The sequence below is a fragment of the Phoxinus phoxinus genome, assembly GCF_949152265.1.
Source record: "Phoxinus phoxinus genome assembly, chromosome: 16".
Classification (NCBI taxonomy): Eukaryota; Metazoa; Chordata; class Actinopteri; order Cypriniformes; family Leuciscidae; genus Phoxinus; species Phoxinus phoxinus.
Window position 1 is genome coordinate 13,864,991 of NC_136891.1, and position 20,648 is coordinate 13,885,638.

Genomic DNA, 20,648 nt, shown 5'->3' on the forward strand with positions numbered 1-20,648 from the left:
TTCCGGTTCGCGTGGCTATGCAGACGCGACAAAAAATAAATAAATCTGCATTATAAATTTTCAAGGCTTGAACCTAAGAACCCATTTCATGTTTTACGTTCTCAAGCCACCAGGCACTGTTTTGTGCTGAACAGGGTTTTCTGTTAGAACAGTGTCGTGTTGGCGGCCCCTAAGTTAATAACAAATGATCGTTGCGACGGAAGTGAATCAATCAAAACTAACTTTAGCTGGACAATAACTTAATTCTCAAGCTGCTGTAAAGCCAAAACAATCTCTGTTACTTTAATTTCCTAATATCACTGTAAAGCTGCTTTGAAACAATCTATATTGTTAATAGCGCTATATAAATGAAGTTGACTTGACTAAATGAGAGTAACAATACTTCTATCGATTGTTTCTGCTGCCTCTTTGCCTGTTTTCATGGATTGACTGAAAATCTTATCAATGGCAGGTTTAAGAGTTAAATAAATGTAAGATAAAAAGAAAAACTCCAGCAAAGCAGACAAAGTTTATTTTTGATTTAATTTTTTTCCTTTTTTATTTTATTTATTTTTTTACAAATAACTTATCTATTACAAAGACAGTTTTCCCAGCTAAGATCAAAAACATTGGATATCCAAATAATTTTTCTCCCCCTTTTCTTTTAAAATCCATAAACATGACAGACAGATCCAATATTTCTTTGGGTTTTTCAAAAGTTAGTTAAACTACCACAGAAAGTAATATTTTTGGAGCCAAAAATAGTCTCATCTCAGAAACAAAGCGTAGAATGAATAAATTTTCTCCACAGCAAAGTTATTTTTAGCCTGGATACCAGAAACCAGCATTTGGAAATTGTGTATTCATTTGTTTCATAAATAACGACCTCATTCAACTTTCCAATGCACGGCTTATGCATTAAACACTCTTGTAAGAATGAATGGCAAAACATTCATTTTCTGAAATAAACTTTAGGTCAATCAACTAATAAAGTTACAAAACATTTCCAAGGACCTGTTTCAATTCTGTAACATCTGCAAGCAAAGGCATTGTGCACATGATCCGTAACCAATAACCATGTAAAGACTGAAGGCACATTGTGAAATATTGAGCTACACACTCAGGGACACGATGATCTGTGCTTCCTGTGCTTTGGCACTTTATAAAACCTGAGCCATAAAGGTTTAGCGGTGAGTACTCCGTGTATTAAAAAGCCCTTGTGAATACTCATCCACTGTTAGGAGGGCACCCATACACTATGGGATAAAGTCTTTTCTCTCCAACCCACATTACTGAATATAATCTGAAAAGCGTTATCAATGCATAGCAATGAAACATTCCTTTCTTGGCACAAAGGTATAAATTCTCCTAATAGTAAACCTACATTCCAGTTGTCACATAGGAAAGCATGTGTTATCGGAGGGCTTTATGGATTTCCTGTGAAGTCCTTTGACCGCTCTGAGGTCAAGTACCATATTAATAAAATCTAGATCTTTTTCAGTTTTGCTGCATCTGCAGCTCGTACACTGGATAGAGTGCTTGACAAAGAGCATTGTTTTGTCGTTTGCTGTTGCACATTTTAGCATCCCTTTAAGTTCTCACAAAAGCTCACGATGGGAAACCATTCTCATCTGAGAAACAAAAAAACAACACCACATAGAAATAAATGAAGTCTATAAAGCTATACTTACAGGAAATACATGTGAAATCTCGAGAGAAAATAGGCATCAAAAAGCTCATTCTAAAACTATGTACAGTAAAATCTGTGTGGCGGGGACTCCTCTGTAAACTGTACATCTAAAGCATGCATTTTTTTTTTTTTTTTTTTACATTTTATTTACCAAACAAAAGATTTGCGAGTTTAGCAGATTCCACTCATGATCCTTTGGGAACAGCATTCATAAAGCAGTCAAAAACTGTTCCCATGAAAAAAAAAGGCACACTGGCATCCGTAGCCACACGTGTAAACCGTGTGGATGTAATAAACGTGTTAATATCACTGGCAGCACTGAGCCTCTTCATGGATCAAGCGGGTGAAATTTCCCTTGATCTCCCACGCGACACATAAAACTCCCTCTCGACACAGAAGCACACATTTTGTACAGAGACAAAATAGCTGTAAACATCATCCAGTCTTCAGTGGACATCACAAGACGAACAGACACACAATGACACTGTGGGGGAAAGAGGAAGCTTTATAGAAATCCTCCAACAGGTGAGTCCATGATTTCCTGGAGGAGGTGAAACGGTGGCTGTTGACACTTTTGTGTGTGTGTGTGTGTGTGTGTGTGTGTGTTGCATGTATTTTGTGTGTTTGTGTGTGGCTCAGAAATGCCGTGGAAATTCACACTCTTCACAGCGGTTGAGGGCAGGGTGGTTGAGGAAGGTGCAGGCAGTACAGCTCCATTGAACTCCATCATCATCCTCAGGCTCCGACACGACCCTCACATTCCTACTGTCCTCTGAAAGCAAACACATCGAAATCGTTATCAAAGCCTGTGCAGATGCGAGTTAGAAGGAAAGAGAGGGAAAGTGTAAAGACAGACAGAGAGAGAGACCCACCCATGGATACAGCCATAGAAGGTGGTACAGGAGGTAGAGACGGATCTCGCTTTAACTTGGAGCTGACGTTTATTTTGCGCCCTCTCCTGTCTAGAGAACCTGTGAGATCTACACCTAATCGGCACCACAACACAATGGGCCGATTGGCAACAGAGAAATAAAGACAGAGAAAGAAACTGAGGATGAGAATGAAATGTAGAGGCAGTAAAAAAAACTTTAAAATCTTTTAAGGGCACAAAAATAAGATATACTGTACAACATCAAAAAAGAGAAGCAGAAGCAAAAGTGTGGCAAGATCGTATTGTAAAGTGTAGAAGAGACGAGATTAAAAGTTTATTAACTACTGACCTGGTTTTGTAGGACCTTTAAGCGGTTTAGGAGCTACAGGACCCAAGAATCCAAGGTTGTCATAAAAATTGTGAATTGCAATGGGATTAAAGTCTGGTCCTAAAAATCAGAAGAACAAGCCGTCAAAAACACATTTGCATAAAATGGGACCAAAAAGAGAAGCTGAACTTAGCAGCAATACATTAGGGAGATGATACATAAAAACAAGTCCTCCCTCTTGATTTGTTTCTCATAATGCACACATGCAACAGGCAAAAAAAAAAGAAAAAAGAAAAAAAAGTTATATTAAACTAGTAAAAAGAAACAACATACACTGAAGTTAGTAATTTTTCGGTTGGGTCCAATTTAAACCATTACTGTGTTTGTGAGATTTGCATTAGTCTATTTTTGGAACGATTGTTCATATGAAACGTAATTAAATATAAATAAATATCTGATTAAATAAATGTTATTCAATGATAATTAAATATATATTTTTAAAACTACATATTGGTATTTGGAACTCATTGATAGGCTACTAAAACATTCATTCATATAACTTAAGCCATTGATAATCTATGTCAGTGGTTCTCTAGTGGTTCTATTTTTTTTTTTGATCAGGTAAACAAAAGGGTAAAAAATAAAGCATGTAAAAAAAAAACAATTTTTTAAAAGCATAAAACATTCTAAACTGCCTGTTAGTGTAGCTTAATAATCCCAGTTACATCTTTTATTTATAACAACAGCAGTATGTTAACATTAACATTTAACATAGGCAAAATACATTTACAAAATCTGATATTTTTAAATGGAAAAAATAAATAAGAGACAAGGGAGCCTATCAACTTCACATAAATATAAGCATTCGTTTCAAACTAGTTAGAAAAATGTTTATGTGTCGTTTAATAGGCTAATGAGTGAAGAGAATGGAATACGCTGAAATATTCCCTGGAATACATTGTCAGAAAATTAAACAACAAATACATCACAATTACCGAGTTCATCTCATCTGGCATGTTATTAGAATTATTATCAATGTTTTGTCAGTCTAGATTATTAAATACCTGCTGACAGAGTGCTGTTTTATTTACTATGTGCGTTTACACCTATGGTTTACACAACTTCTCTCACAGAGATAATTGATTTCTACATAGCTGAAATTATTTAGATGTTTAATAGCAAAATAAAGATTATATAGTACCGGTAAATGTTAATATAATTTAAGAAGTTTTAAACGAGCGGATCGTGTTAAAAGCTGCATACGGTGGCCATGCTGGAGCATCTGAGCATCCACCCGGGGACTGCACGAGACTACGAATACGACTACGAGACTAATGATAAGCATAAACAACAGAAAAAGAGAATTAAATTCAGCTGTTTTATTTCCAACATGCACTCATTCATGGCTGTTTTATTTAATTCATGTAAAGTTAAATTTTTATTGGGACATGACTTGACGGATTCACATGACTCAGTGTGTCCATGATTAAAACTACATTTCAAGCATTTATGTGACATCTAATTTGGGCATTAATGGTTGTTATGTTAAATAAAGTTTATTTTGACTTTGAACATTGACGACCCCTCAGACGCAAAGCTTTAAAGGGGTCATCGGATGCAAATTTCACTTTTATATGGTGTTCGCATATACGTGTCTTTGCAAGTGTGTGGACACAACCACCATACAATACAATTTTTTTTAATTCATTACATTTTTTTATCCTCAAAAAGCCTAAACACTCTCAATATCAAGCCGTTTGGATTTTCTGAGCAATATGATGTCATATTGCTCATGCTTCGCCCACAACCTCTGATGGACTGTCCTGTATTTGCATATTTATACCCTCAGCCATTTTTATACTGTCCACCAAGGCAGCACTTTACGTGTCTTGTGTCTAGACCTCCCATGGAAGAGAGGGGTGGGGTGAGCAGTTACTAATTATCATTTTAAGAGACATGCACCGAAACGAGTCGCTGTGACCAGAGCTGTTTTTGAGGAGGTAAAAGGGTGTTGTTTTACACAACCATTGAGGAATTGTAACCAAAATATGTAACAAACTTTACATGAAGACCCTAAAGAATCATACCAACTTGTGGAAAATGGGCATCTGATTACACCCCTTTAATGGTGGTCTTGTGTGTAATTCTCAAAACATCCACAAGATGGTGCCATTTATTGATGACTTTGATATTACAAAACCGATACCAGTTTATGGAAAAATGTTTAAAAAAGAATTGGTATGTATTGGTACTCATATGAGCTTATGAGTAATGTCTCTCAGTCATCTGTCTTTCTACAGTTTTTTTTCCAACAGACACGGGAGGGAATACAATGCTGAATAAAGTCTTATTTTGTGTTATTTTTGGACCAAAAAGTATTTTCGATGCTTCAAAAACTTCTAACTAACCCACTGATGTCACATGGACTACTGTGATGATGTTTTTATTAAATTTATGGACATGGACAGTATACTGTATATACATTATCAATGGACGGACAGAAAGCTCTCGGACTAAATCTAAAATATCTTAAACTGTGTTCCGAAGATGAACGGAGGTCTTACGGGCTTAGAACGACATGAGGGTGAGTCATTAATGACATTATTTTCATTTTTGGGTGAACTAACCCTTTAAGAGTTTCAAGGACCCAATATTCTGTTACACGTGTGTGTGCAGCACTGAAAACAGCGTGTGAGTCGTCTCATGCTTGTATGGTTTAAAATCACATTGAAATGCTCACAAAGGAATCGATAAGAGGAATCAAATGTTTTATTTTATAACAAGTATCCGATTCTTGACCTCAAGTATTCGATTCTAGAATTGGACTCAAACTTCTGCGCTTCTGAACATTACTGATATTTGAGTTATTCTGTAATTTAGCAACTTAAAAGTAATTGGCCTTCTGATTTTTTTTTTTACAAATTTCAAGAAATTATTTTGTCTGGAGCGCTTTAATGCCACGCCAGGACATATCCTGAAAAACTGCGGAAAACTAGCATGGTACTCACCTCGTGTCTGAAGGAGGTCAATCTCTTTGGTTAAACAATCAATATCGATCTGTAGAAGCCTATTCTTACACCTCAGTTGTTGCATCTCCTCAATCTGAAAAAAAAAAAAAAACATAAGTGGAAGTGTTCAAAAGTGCATTGTGTTGATCTATTATAAAATACCAAATTATAAACAAAATGAATGGTCTACAAACTCGTTTGTTACTTTGCATTAAGTCCGCCATGGCATTATGCTCATATTGGATCGACATGATGTAACAATTATTTTTGAGGCCAAACTAATGAGACAGAGATGCTTTTACGGAGTACAAGTGACTCAAGTGTGCTAAAGACTTCAAGCTCTGACGCAACATACACCAAATATTTACACTTTTCAGCCTATTTGAAAACAATAATTTTCCAATTTAGTAAAGAATCATAATTATAATCAATGTTGTCAGAGCAAATGTTAGCACACCTAAAGGAGAGTTAAGTGTGTTAGCAAAGGCTGTTGCGATAACCGTATTGTAATACAGCGATACTGCCAAGCCAAATTAAGAGGAATGCAGGCAACTGCCGCAACACCGATGTTCACTTTTGTTCATGAGGCTATGCCCTTCTTGTTTATGAATGTCAAATAAGTTGATAATGATAAAAAGAGTGAAGAATCTTTTTTTCCACCAACTTGCTCTTTGTACAGAAGCTCAGTGGATTTGCACTAAACAAGCCTAAACAGACTGAAGGCGTAAGATTGACTGCGTCAGTCCGAAGTCAAGTCATATTTGAGAAAAAAGTACGCTTGCCATGTCCGAAGAGGAAAGCAAAATCTTTGTCATAGCATCCTGTCAACATTTAAGGGTATCGTGGCATCCATAGTCGTAATTGTGACTAAAAATTCGATTGATTGTGCAGCCCTAGTTTCTTGGTCAGTTCTCGTATAAGTTATGCATTGTGTGGTTTGCCTTATTCTCCCGTGCGTTCATTCAGAGTGTTTGGATTATTAATAAAGCATGTTTTAGAATCTCCATCTTCGTGGCTACACATTTATTTGTTTAGCAATAAAAAATTTAAATAAATATATATTTTTAAAATTGCAATAATATAACATATCGCGATACTGAGCCACTCAAAATCACTGCAAGAGAAAATCCTTCACCGTGACAGCCCTAGTTAGAGTAAGAGAAATGAAGAGGTACATTAACGTACAGATGGTATCTGACAGACTGAGTTGGAGCGCTGCAGTCGTCTCCTTGTGAGGTCATTTTCCATCTCGTTGACTTCCTCTTTCAGCTTCTCCAGCTTTCTCTTCTTCAGCTCTAATTCATGCCACAATCGCTCCATGCGTGCCCTCTGATGCACTAGCAAAGCTGTAAATACACACAGATTATCATTATCAGATACATGCACAATTTCATCTACAAAACTGATCACAAACATCTGATTACCGGTAACTATAACGAGTCTATGAAGTGATAAAACAGCATTCAGCTTCCTTCTATAATGTGAAATATTTGAATTTGAGTAAACTAAATATTTGCCAAATTAGGCAGGACTTGAGTTCATCAATCAGAAACTGACTGGACTGTAAAATAAGCTGGTGAATGAGAGTTTGTGGTGGATTGTGGATGGTTACCCTTCTCCTTCACTCACTTTTGAGAAAACTTTTTGACCAGGAGATCGATATTTTTTTACTATTTACTAATATCAATATTGATATTAAAAGGTATAAAGAATGGTATTGAATATTCCTTTTAAACATGTAACCGCAAACATTTCATGTATGAAACTTCAATTATAAAAGTACCATGTAAAAGAAAATGTATTTTGGTGCCAATTATTTATGTAGAAAATATGAATCATGATTGTATTTCAAAATACAACAGAACTATTGACATTAATATGTACTCCTGTACTGGACAATAAAGAATATACATTTATTCAGAAACACAGGACAAACACACACGCACATCATTATATAATCTTGTCAATAAAGCAATTGGGCTTCTAGGCTGGACAAGTGTAGTCCATGGCAGCACTGGCTTTTTACTAGCACGGGGTTATTTGTATTGGCAAAAGATGCTGTAATATTTACTGGCACATGAATGTCCAGACAAAGTTTGGGAAAACTACTTAGGTGGTCGAGTCAGACAAGATTAAAATGACCAGAACTTCCAGGTAATTATTACATTACCCAGCCTCCCAATAACAGTAATCTCACATTCACTAACAAATGTGTCAAATTCTGAATATCACACACACACGCACGCACGCACGCACACCAACCATTAACAACTTCCACATTGTTTAATGATCTAGTGATGTCAGAACATTAGACTGGAAGCTAAATATCATCTAAACATCAGTGTCTTCGACAAGCTTCTGGAATAAATGATCTGAATGCTGTTTTACACAAAATTTGTTCTGTAGTGATAGATAAGCTGCATGACTCATAATGCATCCTGCTTTAAAGGAACACTCCGACTTTTTGGGACTTTAGCCTATTCAGTGATAACCGCAGCACCTGAGACGCGCTCTGAACGAACTCTCTGCTCCTCACCACGGCGCGTCTCAGGTGCTGCGGTTATCACTCCGCCCAAGTAGCAGTGCTTTGCCTTTAGAGAATATAGTTCCCAGTATTTATACGGTTAAAATATGTCTGTGTCTCATGTGACTGTTTTTTGTACACTCTGTGACTATACAAATCACAACATGTAAATAGGAAAATGTTTGCGTTATTTTGTCACTTATTTGGATTAGTATGCTAGCTGCAACCATTTACATCCAGTCTTTGTGCTAAGCTAGGCTAGCGGTGGGTGCGTCAAACAGACTTATAGCACGCACGGAGATGAAAAAGGTATGTATGGACTTATCTAACTCTGGGGGATAAGTTGAATAGGCTAAAGTCCCAAAAAGTCAGAGTGTTCCTTTAAGACAAAACACACTCAACAGAACAGTGTAGGCTATCTTTTAATGAGTTGGGCAAATATCCATATAAGGCAAACACAACACTGCCACGGTTCGCTACATTTTACACACAACCCTAAAGAGCTGGGCTTTTATCCCTATTCTATTAACCAATGAAAGTTAACGAGTGAAGAGCTTTGATTGAAGATTGTTGTGAGCTTGTCTGTGTTCTCATTTTGGCAAAAATCTCCAAGTATCCCAAATTTGCGTCATGTGGAAAAATGTTTTACAAAAAAACTAAACAATGCATGCCTTGCAGTAGGGTAAGCAGTAGGGCTGTAACAATATGCAATATGAAACCGAAATCGCGACACTCAGATCAAAGAACCTGTCGCGGTGTGAGAAGTCAGAATCGCGACACACCCCTTCCAACTTCCAGAGTTATCATTTCCGTCCAATCCAATGCGACCAAATCTTTAAATTACTATTAGTAGAGCTGTGCCGGTAAACTTGACAACCGCACCACCGCATGGCTGAGTAGCACCAGCGGTGGTCCGCCTAAGCACAATTGTTTGTACGTGAATGCTGTTTTACATGAATATAATGACTCGAGTGAAGCACAAAGGTACTCCCATAAATTTAATCTTTGTCGGTTTTGAATTATGGTTTGCGATCTGGATTATCAGCGAATTTAACAAAATTCCATTAGGTTATTCCATATAGAAAGCTTGAATTGTCTACTTTTAAACAAAACAATTCAAAATGAAAAGAAACTGACTAGCCTATAGCCTACTCTCTGTATTCCGGATGAAGTGTGCATTTCTCTCTCTAGACGCGTTCAGTGCAAAGATGACGAGTCAGCATAGTCAACTTCATCTTTGCAGCCCGACACTGACACAGAAAACACTAGTTTATTAATAAACAATTAAAATGTCTCCTTGCTAAATTTAACACATTCATAGTCATTACTTTTGCCGGTTCTTTGTGACAGCTGGTATGTGCGTTATTGGCAGCGTCACCCTCTGGTTACATGAACACGTCTCCACCGCATCCGTACCGAAAACATGGAGATTTTATTTTAGAGAATACTAAATTCACTCTTCATACCTTTTACAACTAGTAGAAAAGATGAAGATATCAGAAAAGCGATCGATGGTCTCTTTGCTGCTCGTGTCCCACATCCCCCTCAAAGTGCAGAGCGGTAGGCTATATCATCGGTTCCCAACAGGGGGGTCGCGGCCCACAAGGGGGCCTCAGCGAGTTCTGTGGGGGGTCGCGTCATATTTTGAAAAGTTTTGAGCAATTAGCATTAAATAAAAGTCCTTAACTTTTTTCTATTCAAAATTTACAAAATTTATATAATGAGCGAGTTCATCATGAATCCATTTTCCAATCCGTGTTTTTTTCTTATCCTGAGCCACTGGTACTCCTATAATAAGTGTTTACATTGGGACTATTTTACACGGGTTCGGATGCGCAGTAGCCCAGTGCCTGCGTGACTCGTCATAGATGTACACAGAGAGAAGTAGTTCCGGCTACAATGTTCTTCCGAAAGACGCATTATTCTGTTAATAAACGCATGTTTATTATCGCTCGCTATAGCGCCAAAAGCGTCAAAAATAAAGCCTCACACATTGATAAAGCGTCACAAATAACATGCAAGCATTGAGGCCCCAGACAGCAGTCATTTAGTAATAGCATATTCTTTCTTTTTTTACCTACACACCAGTGTGAATAATGTTATTGCATTTCAAATAGGGCCAATTTATAGGCTACTCCTAGGCTTACGTTTTTAAATTACAAAGGGCCTACTGATGTTTTTTTATTGTATTTTCAATATTATAGGCTATTATTTGTGCATAAACATATCTGGTTATAGTAAACATACCCCTTTGTTTAAAAACAACATATTTTGTCATCCTTGCTGCAAGCTTACAAGAGCGATAATATCATTAAATGTGAAGGGGGGTCCTAATTATTTTCTTGTGAAAAAGGGGGTCTCAGACAAAAAAAGGTTGGGAACCACTGGGCTATATCACGCGTCTGTGTGGTACTTTTTTTTTTTCTCTCCTCCAACCCTAACCATCCTCCAACTCTACTAAAAAAAAAGAAGAATCGAGGTTTGTATCGATTTGTGGGTCAAAAATCGTGATACGAACCGAATCGTGGGTTTGGTGTATCGTTACAGCCCTAATAAGCAGTATTTTTATATAGGACACAAGTGCTTGTGAACAGCTCTGACATTATTCTCAATATTAACTGAGCAAGAGGTAAAAGTAGAACCAATACAAAAGATGAACATACCTTGTGTGTATGCAGCGTCGTCTGCACCCATGCTGAGTCTGCGAGGCTCTGAGCTTTTGTCCCGATGAGGTGAAAGTGGGTCAGACTGGTACAGGGGATCCGGCTCTGTGTAATGGTGATCGCCAGGTAGACTGAGCAGGTTAGTTGGCTCAAACGTTGGCGATACCACTCCAGGAGACACAGCTGGTGGTTTATTGGGCGAGACAGTGATTTTAAAGGTGTATTTGGTGTTGGGCTGCGTTACCACCACACGAGGAGACGTGGCAGTGCCTCCAGCTGCCACAGAGGGACGAGATTTGGGTGGGTGGTGGTGTATATATGCAGGTCCCATGCTCACCTGGCTTCCTAAAGCCCGCAGACCAGCAGAACCCTGAAGCGTTGGATTGGCCGAGATATAGACTGTAGGCGGGTTCCTTCCCCCTCCATCATCGGCTGATGAGTTTGCAGAAATATAGAACTTGGGTTGCGAGCGAGGGGTGTTGGGAACAATGGCACATTCGTCCGATGGGGTAGTAGCAGCAGTGGGTGGGGACGCAGAGATATACACCGTGGGCTGGCTGCGACTGAGCCCAGCTCCTCCAATTGAGATGGGGGTAGAGGGACCCGTGCTGGCAGCCAGAGAAGACGACGAGGGACAGGACGAAGATGTGGAGCTACAGGTGGCTCGTGGGGAAGAGCCTGAGCGCAGGAGCGTAGCGGTGGCCGTGCTCGAACCACCAGCCCCCCTCTGTGGAGACTCCAACTTTATCTCAATCTGATTCTTCCGAGGCCCAGTTGAGATGTTCTGGATGTTATACTGGCTAAAGGAGGCAGCAGATGAGCATGAGGAAGGCGAGGGTGACGAAGAAGAGGCCTGTGATGTCACGGCCGAGGGGATGGAGGGGGCTTGGGTGTTGGTGGGTGAACTGATAGGCATGTATACGTGTGAGGTTTGATGCTGGCTGCCGCTCCACGAACTCTGGGAAGCTGCAGGATGAGTGATTTGATAGATCTGCTGGGTAGGCTGGGAGGTGGGACTGTACTGCGCTCGTCCTTGTACCTGTCGCGTTGAGCCTGGTTGGGTCATGTATGGGCGAATGTAGATTGAGTTTGGACTGTTCAGACCCGACTGAGGCCCTCCATGTATGTGCAGGGAGGTAGGTGTATTTCGGCCGGTGTTGGGTGCGAGTGTCACTGTGATCGGGTTGAAGCGCGGGGTTGGCGGTGGTCCGTGACCTTTGCCCCCAACCTGGTATAGGCCAAGGTGCTGAGGAGGCTGCGGCTTACGAGTTGACTCCATGGCAGTGAATGCACTGAGGCTTGTGGGTGTGTGTGAAGGCACAGATGGCGTTTCAGGCTGGTAGAACTCAGAGAGGGGAGACAGCACGTTTAAAGGCCCATCGCTCACACTGGGGGTGAGAGTCCTACTTCCATTCATCCTTACTACATCTCGCTGCACTGCACCGTGGGTATTCTGAGAGACGCCGAGGTTGAGTTGGGTCATGTGATTGCGAAGATCTGTCAAACTCTGGCTGCCGTCACTATACAAAAAACCAGGACTCACCTTGGCCAGGTATTCGCAACATGCAGCCAAATCGTTTTTATTCTGAGGAAAGAAGAGTGAGACAAATCAGCTTCAGATATGTCTGGGGTAGAAGCTAAATTTAAAGATATACCCCTGGGGTAAGATGTCCCACCCCTTAGATCTGGTAGTGACAGACCCCAGTGGCATTTTGTTGTGGTTCATTTTATTATTTCATTTAAAAATTATTATAATTCATGAGGATAATAATTCCAAGAATTACATTTCAAACATCATTACTCATTGTTCATCATACTCCACAGGTCAACCGAATAACATCAGTCAGTGAGTTTTGAATATATACTGCATTCCAAATGACATAAATGATACCTCTGTAGAGCATTTGGAAGAGAAAACACCTGAGACTGCACATTGTAAGCATAGAAATATTGAGCACAACCCCAGGTTTCCCACATTGAATTACCCGTACAATGAAGTCTGTGATTGTCCTAGTAATTTGTTTAGACCTTTCCTATCTAAAGGAGTATTTTTTTTGTGTGGAACTGGCAGCAAGCAGAGAATATCTCTGTCTGTCATAAGTGCAATCATGCAGCTAAGGTTAAAAATTAAACTCAGAATCAGGTATATAATTTTTCATTTTTAAGAATTGATTGAGAATCGTTGAGGAAAAAAACAGTGATGCATCAAAAAAAAATTCTTCCATTGCCAATCAGATATATCTTATAAGTTCTGCAAAAATCAGATAAAAGCTGGAAAGTTTACCCTTGGAGACCACTTTCCCCAATAGTGATTTTCAATTTTGTTCTATAATAAATTAATTAGCAAATATTTACATTTATTTCCTTTAAAATACATATTGGATGTTGTATCAGCGCAGTTATTCATCTCTAAATATAGTACAAATATGATAAGTGCTGACTGGTCCTAAAGGGTTATAAGTGTGCCGTCTTTAACGTGAGCATGATATTATGGCTTTTGCAACTCATTTTACTTTCATAATGTGGCCTATTTCTGAATAATATAGTTATTTCAATGAATGAAAATATTGCTCTCTCTCTCTTCTTTACAACATTTCAGTAATGCTTTAGCTTAGGTGGGGTATGTAATTCTCTTTTTTGGCCATTTTTTCAAAATCACTTGAAATCCTATTCCTAACCCACTTAAAGCCACTGAGTTAGAAGCACTGAAATAAAAATTAAGCAATTTAATCATCTGTGGAACGGGCAGGACTCGAAAAACTCCAGCCAATCATTTCCAAGACCACCTAGAATCATTGGACAGTAAGTGTGTCAATCAATCGGTCGTACCATCCCCCCATCCATGTCCATGTTCTTTGAATGGGTGGAGTCAAAGGAAAGAAGGTAGGACCATTTGAGTTGTGTATTTTCAAAACCTGCCAGCCGTTTTGCAAATCACATACCCCACCTTTAAGTTGTAAACTAATATATCTCATACTTGAAACTTAGTATTGTGTACTATTGGTGGCTATGATCAATATTGTTGGCTATGATAATGAAAAATTGCTTGTGATATTACTAATTTGCTTTAGATCAGGGATTGCAAAAATGTATTGTCAGATGAACTCCTTTGACAAAAAAATATTAACTTAGTACCCTCTGGAAATCAAGAAGTTAACATTTCAATTTAACAACACATTCACGGTTTCACTTGACATGCAGGCAAACAAATATAATGTTTTATATAATAAATAATAATAAGAAATAAAATGGATTTTTTGTAAGTGTTATATCGGTTTTATTTTAATAAAAATTTTATGACTCACTTAATCAGCTTTTTATCCACTCCACCAATTTGGGAATCGCTGCTTTAGATGAAAGAACACTATTTTAAGGGTATAGAATTATGCATTAGTTAAGCATAAATCCACTAGAAATGAATTATTAACTTTTCCACAATAATGTGTTAATTAAGCACGGACATACTTGTTGGCTAATTAATGATTAGCTTAACATATAGTAAGGACATATTAGCCATTATAATCGGATTCAGATTCATGCGATAAGCAAAAATAAGCTAGCAAGTAAAGATTAACTGAACGTACAGTAAACACCTTTTAGGCATTATTTACAACTTAAACCATAGCCTATATTATTTTTTTGTATAGTAATGTACTTAGTTATATATAATAATATATTTCAGTGATTCACCATAGATCAAGTTAACTAAACAATATGAAGCTAGTAACTGTTTAATTAGTGATGGTTAACTAATAAATATAATAATAGACAATTTGACCCCCTGTTCTAAAGTGAAAGTTATATCCATATAATTATTGCACTTATTGAGCGATATTTAGGTTTATTGACAAGAATAAGCCAATAATTATGCCAAAAGTACCACTAATACAGGACTAATAAAGACAATTTGACACCCTGTTCTAAAGATAGGTTCTTGTTTACACTATTGGTTTGTTTAGCAGTTATTCTGCAACGTGATCTTACGAAAATGTGTATTTTTACTTAAAGTGTGGCTCTACAACACGTAATACAGTAAATGTACGTGTTCATACACCGAAACGTACAATATTGACAGCACTAAAACATTTTGCTCTGTTCGTGACTTCTGCTGCAAACTCATTTAGAAGGATTACGTTAAACAATTAAAACGAAAATGTATAAAATTTCTGTAATTGCTTAACCATTATTTATTATGTAATACTTATTTTGTTCGCCGTGGAACACAAGGTGTTTTCTCAAATGCAAAAAAAAAAAAAAAAAGACTATTTAATTTGTTCGCTGTAATCCACATTAGGGCTGAATGATTAATTGCATTTGCGTTAATATCGTGATATGATAAAGAAATATTTTTTAACCGCAAAGGCTGCGATTACACTGTTCATGTGACACGTGAGAGCTTTGGTAAAGCAGTCTGTAGAGAAAGCATCAATAGGCCTGGCCTACTGGAAATAACAGTTTATGTTTAATCCATCTATTTTGTGTTGGTCATACTATACAATAGGGGTGGGGGAAAAGATTCTCTCACCAACGATTCTGGATTGATTCTGAGCTTAGTTTTTAACCACAGATGCACGATGGCGTTGAGTGCGTTTTAGAAACACCTGTATTCTGCTTGTTTCCAATTCCTCTCACACACAGAACTCGAACCTTCCATAAAATAATCTTTCATAAAGTTATGAAAGGTTGAAGCGAATTACACTGACATTTACTAGCTTTTATATTTTGAAGCTATATTAGTTTATATATAAAGTTCTTAACATGCTATTGTTTTACATTTTTTAAATGTGTAATGATTTTAAAAATATATTTGAAATTAAATAAAGTTTTATTAATAAGATTAGGCCTAATTAATAAGCAAAACATTATTAATGTTTATGGCATTATAATTAATAAGCTAAGAAACATTTTGGAATCGGATTGTGAGGTGCCTAAAGATTCCCATCCCTACTATACAATGATTTATTGCTTGTCTTTGTTGAGTAATACAGAAGATAAAGAACTTAAAAAATTAATCGCATATTAAATCACAATATTGGTAAAGAAAAATAAATAAATAGCAATTCGATTATTTTCCAAAATCGTGCAGTCCTAATCAGCATCTTCAGAATCCGTACAACTGCAATGAACAGATCCAAATTCACCATTTATCCAGCGATCTTCATCTCCATCCTCAACAGCGACCGTAAACAAATAAAGCTTGTTATGAATTCAAAACTTGCCGCCTCAAAAAGCTTGACACGACACGTTTTACGGCAGTGACATCACATGCTCATTAGCTCCATAGACAGACAGTATATAAACTGGACACAGCGACCCCATAGGTTTCAACGGAGAAAAGTGAAGTCAATTAGAAGCACTCACTTCCTGGTGGCTGGGCGAACTGCGCAGGCTCAAACTGAGCTTGACGACGTAGATGTGACGTGAGCAACCTGTCCGACAGCTGTACGTCTTCTAGTAGCTGTGCCGAGAGAAATCTGAATCATTCCCTTCCGAATCTCAACTTTATGACTCTCTATGGGCTTCTCCCTTGACTTTATGTCTCCACGTCCCCCCGATTGCTTATGACGCAATCGTTAGCCTATTTTTACAAAAACTGCTTCTTTTTGTCATCTGATTGGTGATAATCGCTCTCGACTTCCTGTGAAGTGATGTATCAATGTTTCCTTATTCCCTATGCCGTGCGCAGTGCCCTTTCGAACTTTCGCTCCCTTCGGATTGGAATCTCACTTAAGATGGCGGAATACCCTGTGAAGTCCACTTCGCAGTCCACTTACGGTTGAATGGAACGCACTTACCATTTCCAGCGATTGATAACTTAAATTCTGCTCTGTACCTGATACAAAACTATTATATATCGCCAGAGAGGGCTGCGACTGTAACACATCATCATTCAAACAACTATTGGTACCGCTTTTGACATTTTCGCAATAAAGAAATTATTGAGTTTACACTTTTCTGTCTGTTCTGTTTTTCTTTATAAGTCTATATATTAAAAAAATGGTAATGGGAAGGGTGAGGTTTGAGTGGGATTAGTGGCTCTAAATAACTTTTTAATGCTATGGTTACAAAATGTTAATTTTCCTAAAACATTTATTTTACATGTTATTTCTTGTTTGGGTTTAGTGATATAACATCTATCTAGGGCTGTATCAGACAGGTATTTATCAACGGTACACCATTGTCAGTAACAATATAAATTTCTTATAAATATAAGTATTTAGATATACATTTTTTCGATATAGCACTCGATATTTTTATTAAAATGAGCGCGCATCGCCCGTAGTTAAATCAGCACGCTACCATTGACAAGCAAACAACCAATAAGATCTAAACAGCCAGGTTGCGTTTGCTCTTGTATTCAGTTGCTTCACCACATTGACATCCCAATATATCTTACAGTTTTAGAGGTTTGTATTGTCATAGGAGTGTAACGATACGCGCATTTGTATTAAACCGTTAAAAACTGAACAATTTTGGAAAAAAATTCATGCCTGTGCCACCAAATTTTGTTAGCGGTCGCGCCACAACGTTGCCACAACATCAAATGGAAAACATAGCAAAATAAAACTGCGCTACTCATTATGTTGTGCTTCACGGACTGTTTATCAGTTTGAGTAAATGGTTTGGACCAATGTCAGTGCAAGCAATACTGTTACTACACAACACTAAGAGATCCAGTAAAGAAAGCATTTGAATTCGCCACTAAAGTAATAACATCGCTGCGAGATCTAGTCAGAAGCATTCAAATTTCTCCGTTATTAATGGATCAAACAGCGCTGACGTGGAAACCAGGAGAAACATTGTGCCATGAATTAACTAGTTTTAGGCTTAGTCCACAGATCAGCAACATTCATCATGTATTTAATGTAGTAACACCAACTGTAACATGGAAGTTTGGCAGGAATAGTAAAATGCTTTCAAGTAAATCACATCTTTTTCCAGCACTTCAAAACTCAAATATTATCATATTTAAATGTTATTATTTATGTGATGACCAAAACATTATTTGTTCATCCTTCAAATATTACCCCGATTAATTGAACTAAAAGTTTCAAGATGTAGGAAAACGGATTTATTAAAAAATATTTATTTTATTTTAATAAATATAAATATATATATATATATATATATATATATATTTTTTTTTTTATCAAGGAAATTTCTCTGCTATTTCTTTCTTTTGGCTGTATCGAAAACGTACCGAACTATGACACCACTGTGTATTATGTGAACCGTTACACCCCTACTTAATACAGATCTCATCTACTTCATTGCTCTACATTTACAATTTTACATTGCACACATTTTGTAACATTTTTATTTAACTTCAAGTGTTTCTTTAACACTTAATTTTTATCTTAATATGGGGCATAGAATATATTTTTGTTTACATTTTATTTTTGACTGCTAAAACTAATATAAGTTGTTGTTTGCAATGTGAAAAACCCCCACAGTGGTATGAATTCAAACTTTTCTCACTGTCTTTAAAAAATAAAAAGGTTTTTAAAAAATGTCAATAATTATCGATACCGAACGATATGAAACATTATATCGTGATACATTTTTTATCTATATCGCACAGCCATACATCTCTCTATAAAAAGGTAAAATTTTACAGATATCATTATGATATAAAAGATTTTTAAATATCTTATGTTTTTACCTGTTAAAGCATAATTATGTGTATGTTGCCAATACATCCATGTTGTACGTTTCAGCATTTACAAAAAAGTACTTTTTGTGTCTGTAAAAGTTATGCATTAGCCTAATACTTTTATAACAATGAAGACCACTCATTATGTGCCATATTTATTGAGGATATCACTTTTACTTTAGAACAGGGGGTCAAATTGTCTTTATTAGTCCTGTTTTAGTGGTAGTTTAGCCATAAGTATTGTCTTATTCTAGGGCTGTACACGATTAATCGCGAATAATCGAATCCAAAATAAAAGTTTGTGTTTACATAATATATGGGTGTGTATTGTGTATAATTATTTTGTATATATACACACACATGCATGTATATATTTAAGAATTTTTTTTTATTTATATATAAAAAAATTATATAATAAATCATATAAAAATATATATGCAGTATATAAATGGAAATATTTCTCAAATATATACATGCATGTGTGTGTATTTATATAATTACACACACACACACACACGCGCGCACGCACGCACGCTTATTTTGGATTTGATTAATCGTGATTAATTGTTTACAGCCCTATCATATTCTGGTCAATAAACCTAAATATCACTCAATAAGTGCAATAATTGATGTGGATATAATTTTCACTTTAGAACAAGGGGTCAAATTGTCTTTATTACACTATTTTACCAATTTATAACTAAAAAAACAGCACTAATTAAACAGTTACTAGCTTCACATTGTTCAGTTAACTTGATCTATGGCGAATCACTGAAATATAACTATGTACATTCCTACACAAAAATAATTTATGGTTTGCTAAGTTGCAAATATTGGCTAATAGGCGTTTACTGTACATTCAATCATTAATTTCTAGCTTATTTATCGCATGAATGTGGATCCTTCAATGGCTAATATGTCCTAACTATATGTTAAGTTAATCATTCATTACAAGTATGTTCGTGCTTAACTAATGCATAATTCTGGACCCTTAAAATAAAGTGTTACCAAAGTGTCTGCTAAATTAAAGCAAATGCAAAAAAAAAAAAAACCTACAATGCAAATGTAGTGTGAGATTTGATTTTATTCACCAGGAACGGGCTAGATTGTTGAAAGCCGTCTCTACATGACAGGTGGTTTGAAGGGAGGGGCTGTAAAATAACAGGGGTTAGTGACATCAGCGTAAAGTTGTGTCTGTATAACATGCATGACGAATTTTCCGCAAATACACCAGGTATTGTATTAAGACAATAAACTGTGTCACTTTTGATTTCATATTAACTTGTGACAAATTATGCTGGGTCGAGACGAATTTCAAAAGGAGGTTCAAAGAACTTAGGCTTACAGAAACACATTTGATAATAAGCCTTGTATAATTCACACACAGGACATGGATGGGGAAGTGGAGCATGTCTAACTCACCTGTAGGACACACTCAGACACCACGTCCTCTGGAACTTCTGGAAACTTTTGCCGCAGGTGCTGCAGAACCTGGTTGTCAATCTGCTGGTTTCCCTGTGCCATTCGTCTACTGCCAAAACAGAACAGACTTGACCTCAGCACGCACGCGTCGCTCACCCACTATCTTAGCATCTTCTGCAATTAAAGAGAGAAGACAGAAATGCATATTTGTGAGACAGACTAACCAGATGAAAAGCACTGGATATTTGCAACAGATGTAGTCCAATATTCATTTATGAACATTTATTTGGGGGTCCTCAGGATCATCGTGTCATCGCATACAATAGCTTTAATGGCTATTGTATGCAATCTTGTGAGGGAACTGGATTTTGATGATGTTGTGGAAGCGTTTTCACTGAGGAAATCGAGAAAGATACCCCTCAGCCAAGGTAAAGTTAAACCAACTTTTTTGTTCCAAGCTGCCTGTGGTGAACGACAGTTACACATGAACTGCTAAACACATGTCTGCT

At 37.1% G+C, this 20,648-nt stretch overlaps 1 protein-coding gene across 8 annotated transcripts; it reads right to left on the reverse strand.

Annotated features, from left to right (window-relative positions):
- Positions 1–496: 496 nt before the first annotated feature.
- tab2 (TGF-beta activated kinase 1 (MAP3K7) binding protein 2) lies at positions 497–20,313 on the reverse strand. 8 transcript variants are annotated; one of them, XM_079639273.1, is made up of 8 exons: positions 20,140–20,313; positions 12,607–12,648; positions 11,064–12,516; positions 7,062–7,222; positions 5,877–5,970; positions 2,890–2,988; positions 2,542–2,655; positions 497–2,441 (listed from the first exon to the last, which is right to left on the reverse strand). In XM_079639273.1, the coding sequence occupies exons 1-8, from the start codon at positions 20,239–20,241 to the stop codon at positions 2,305–2,307; spliced, it is 2,202 nt and encodes a 733-aa protein (XP_079495399.1). In that variant the 5' UTR covers positions 20,242–20,313; the 3' UTR covers positions 497–2,304. The 8 variants fall into 8 exon arrangements, with proteins under 8 accessions (XP_079495399.1, XP_079495401.1, XP_079495396.1 ...); XM_079639275.1 differs by lacking the exon at positions 2,542–2,655 and adding an exon at positions 19,809–19,868; XM_079639270.1 differs by adding an exon at positions 19,809–19,868 and having other exon boundaries at positions 11,064–12,648.
- Between the last annotated feature and the right edge of the window lie 335 nt (positions 20,314–20,648).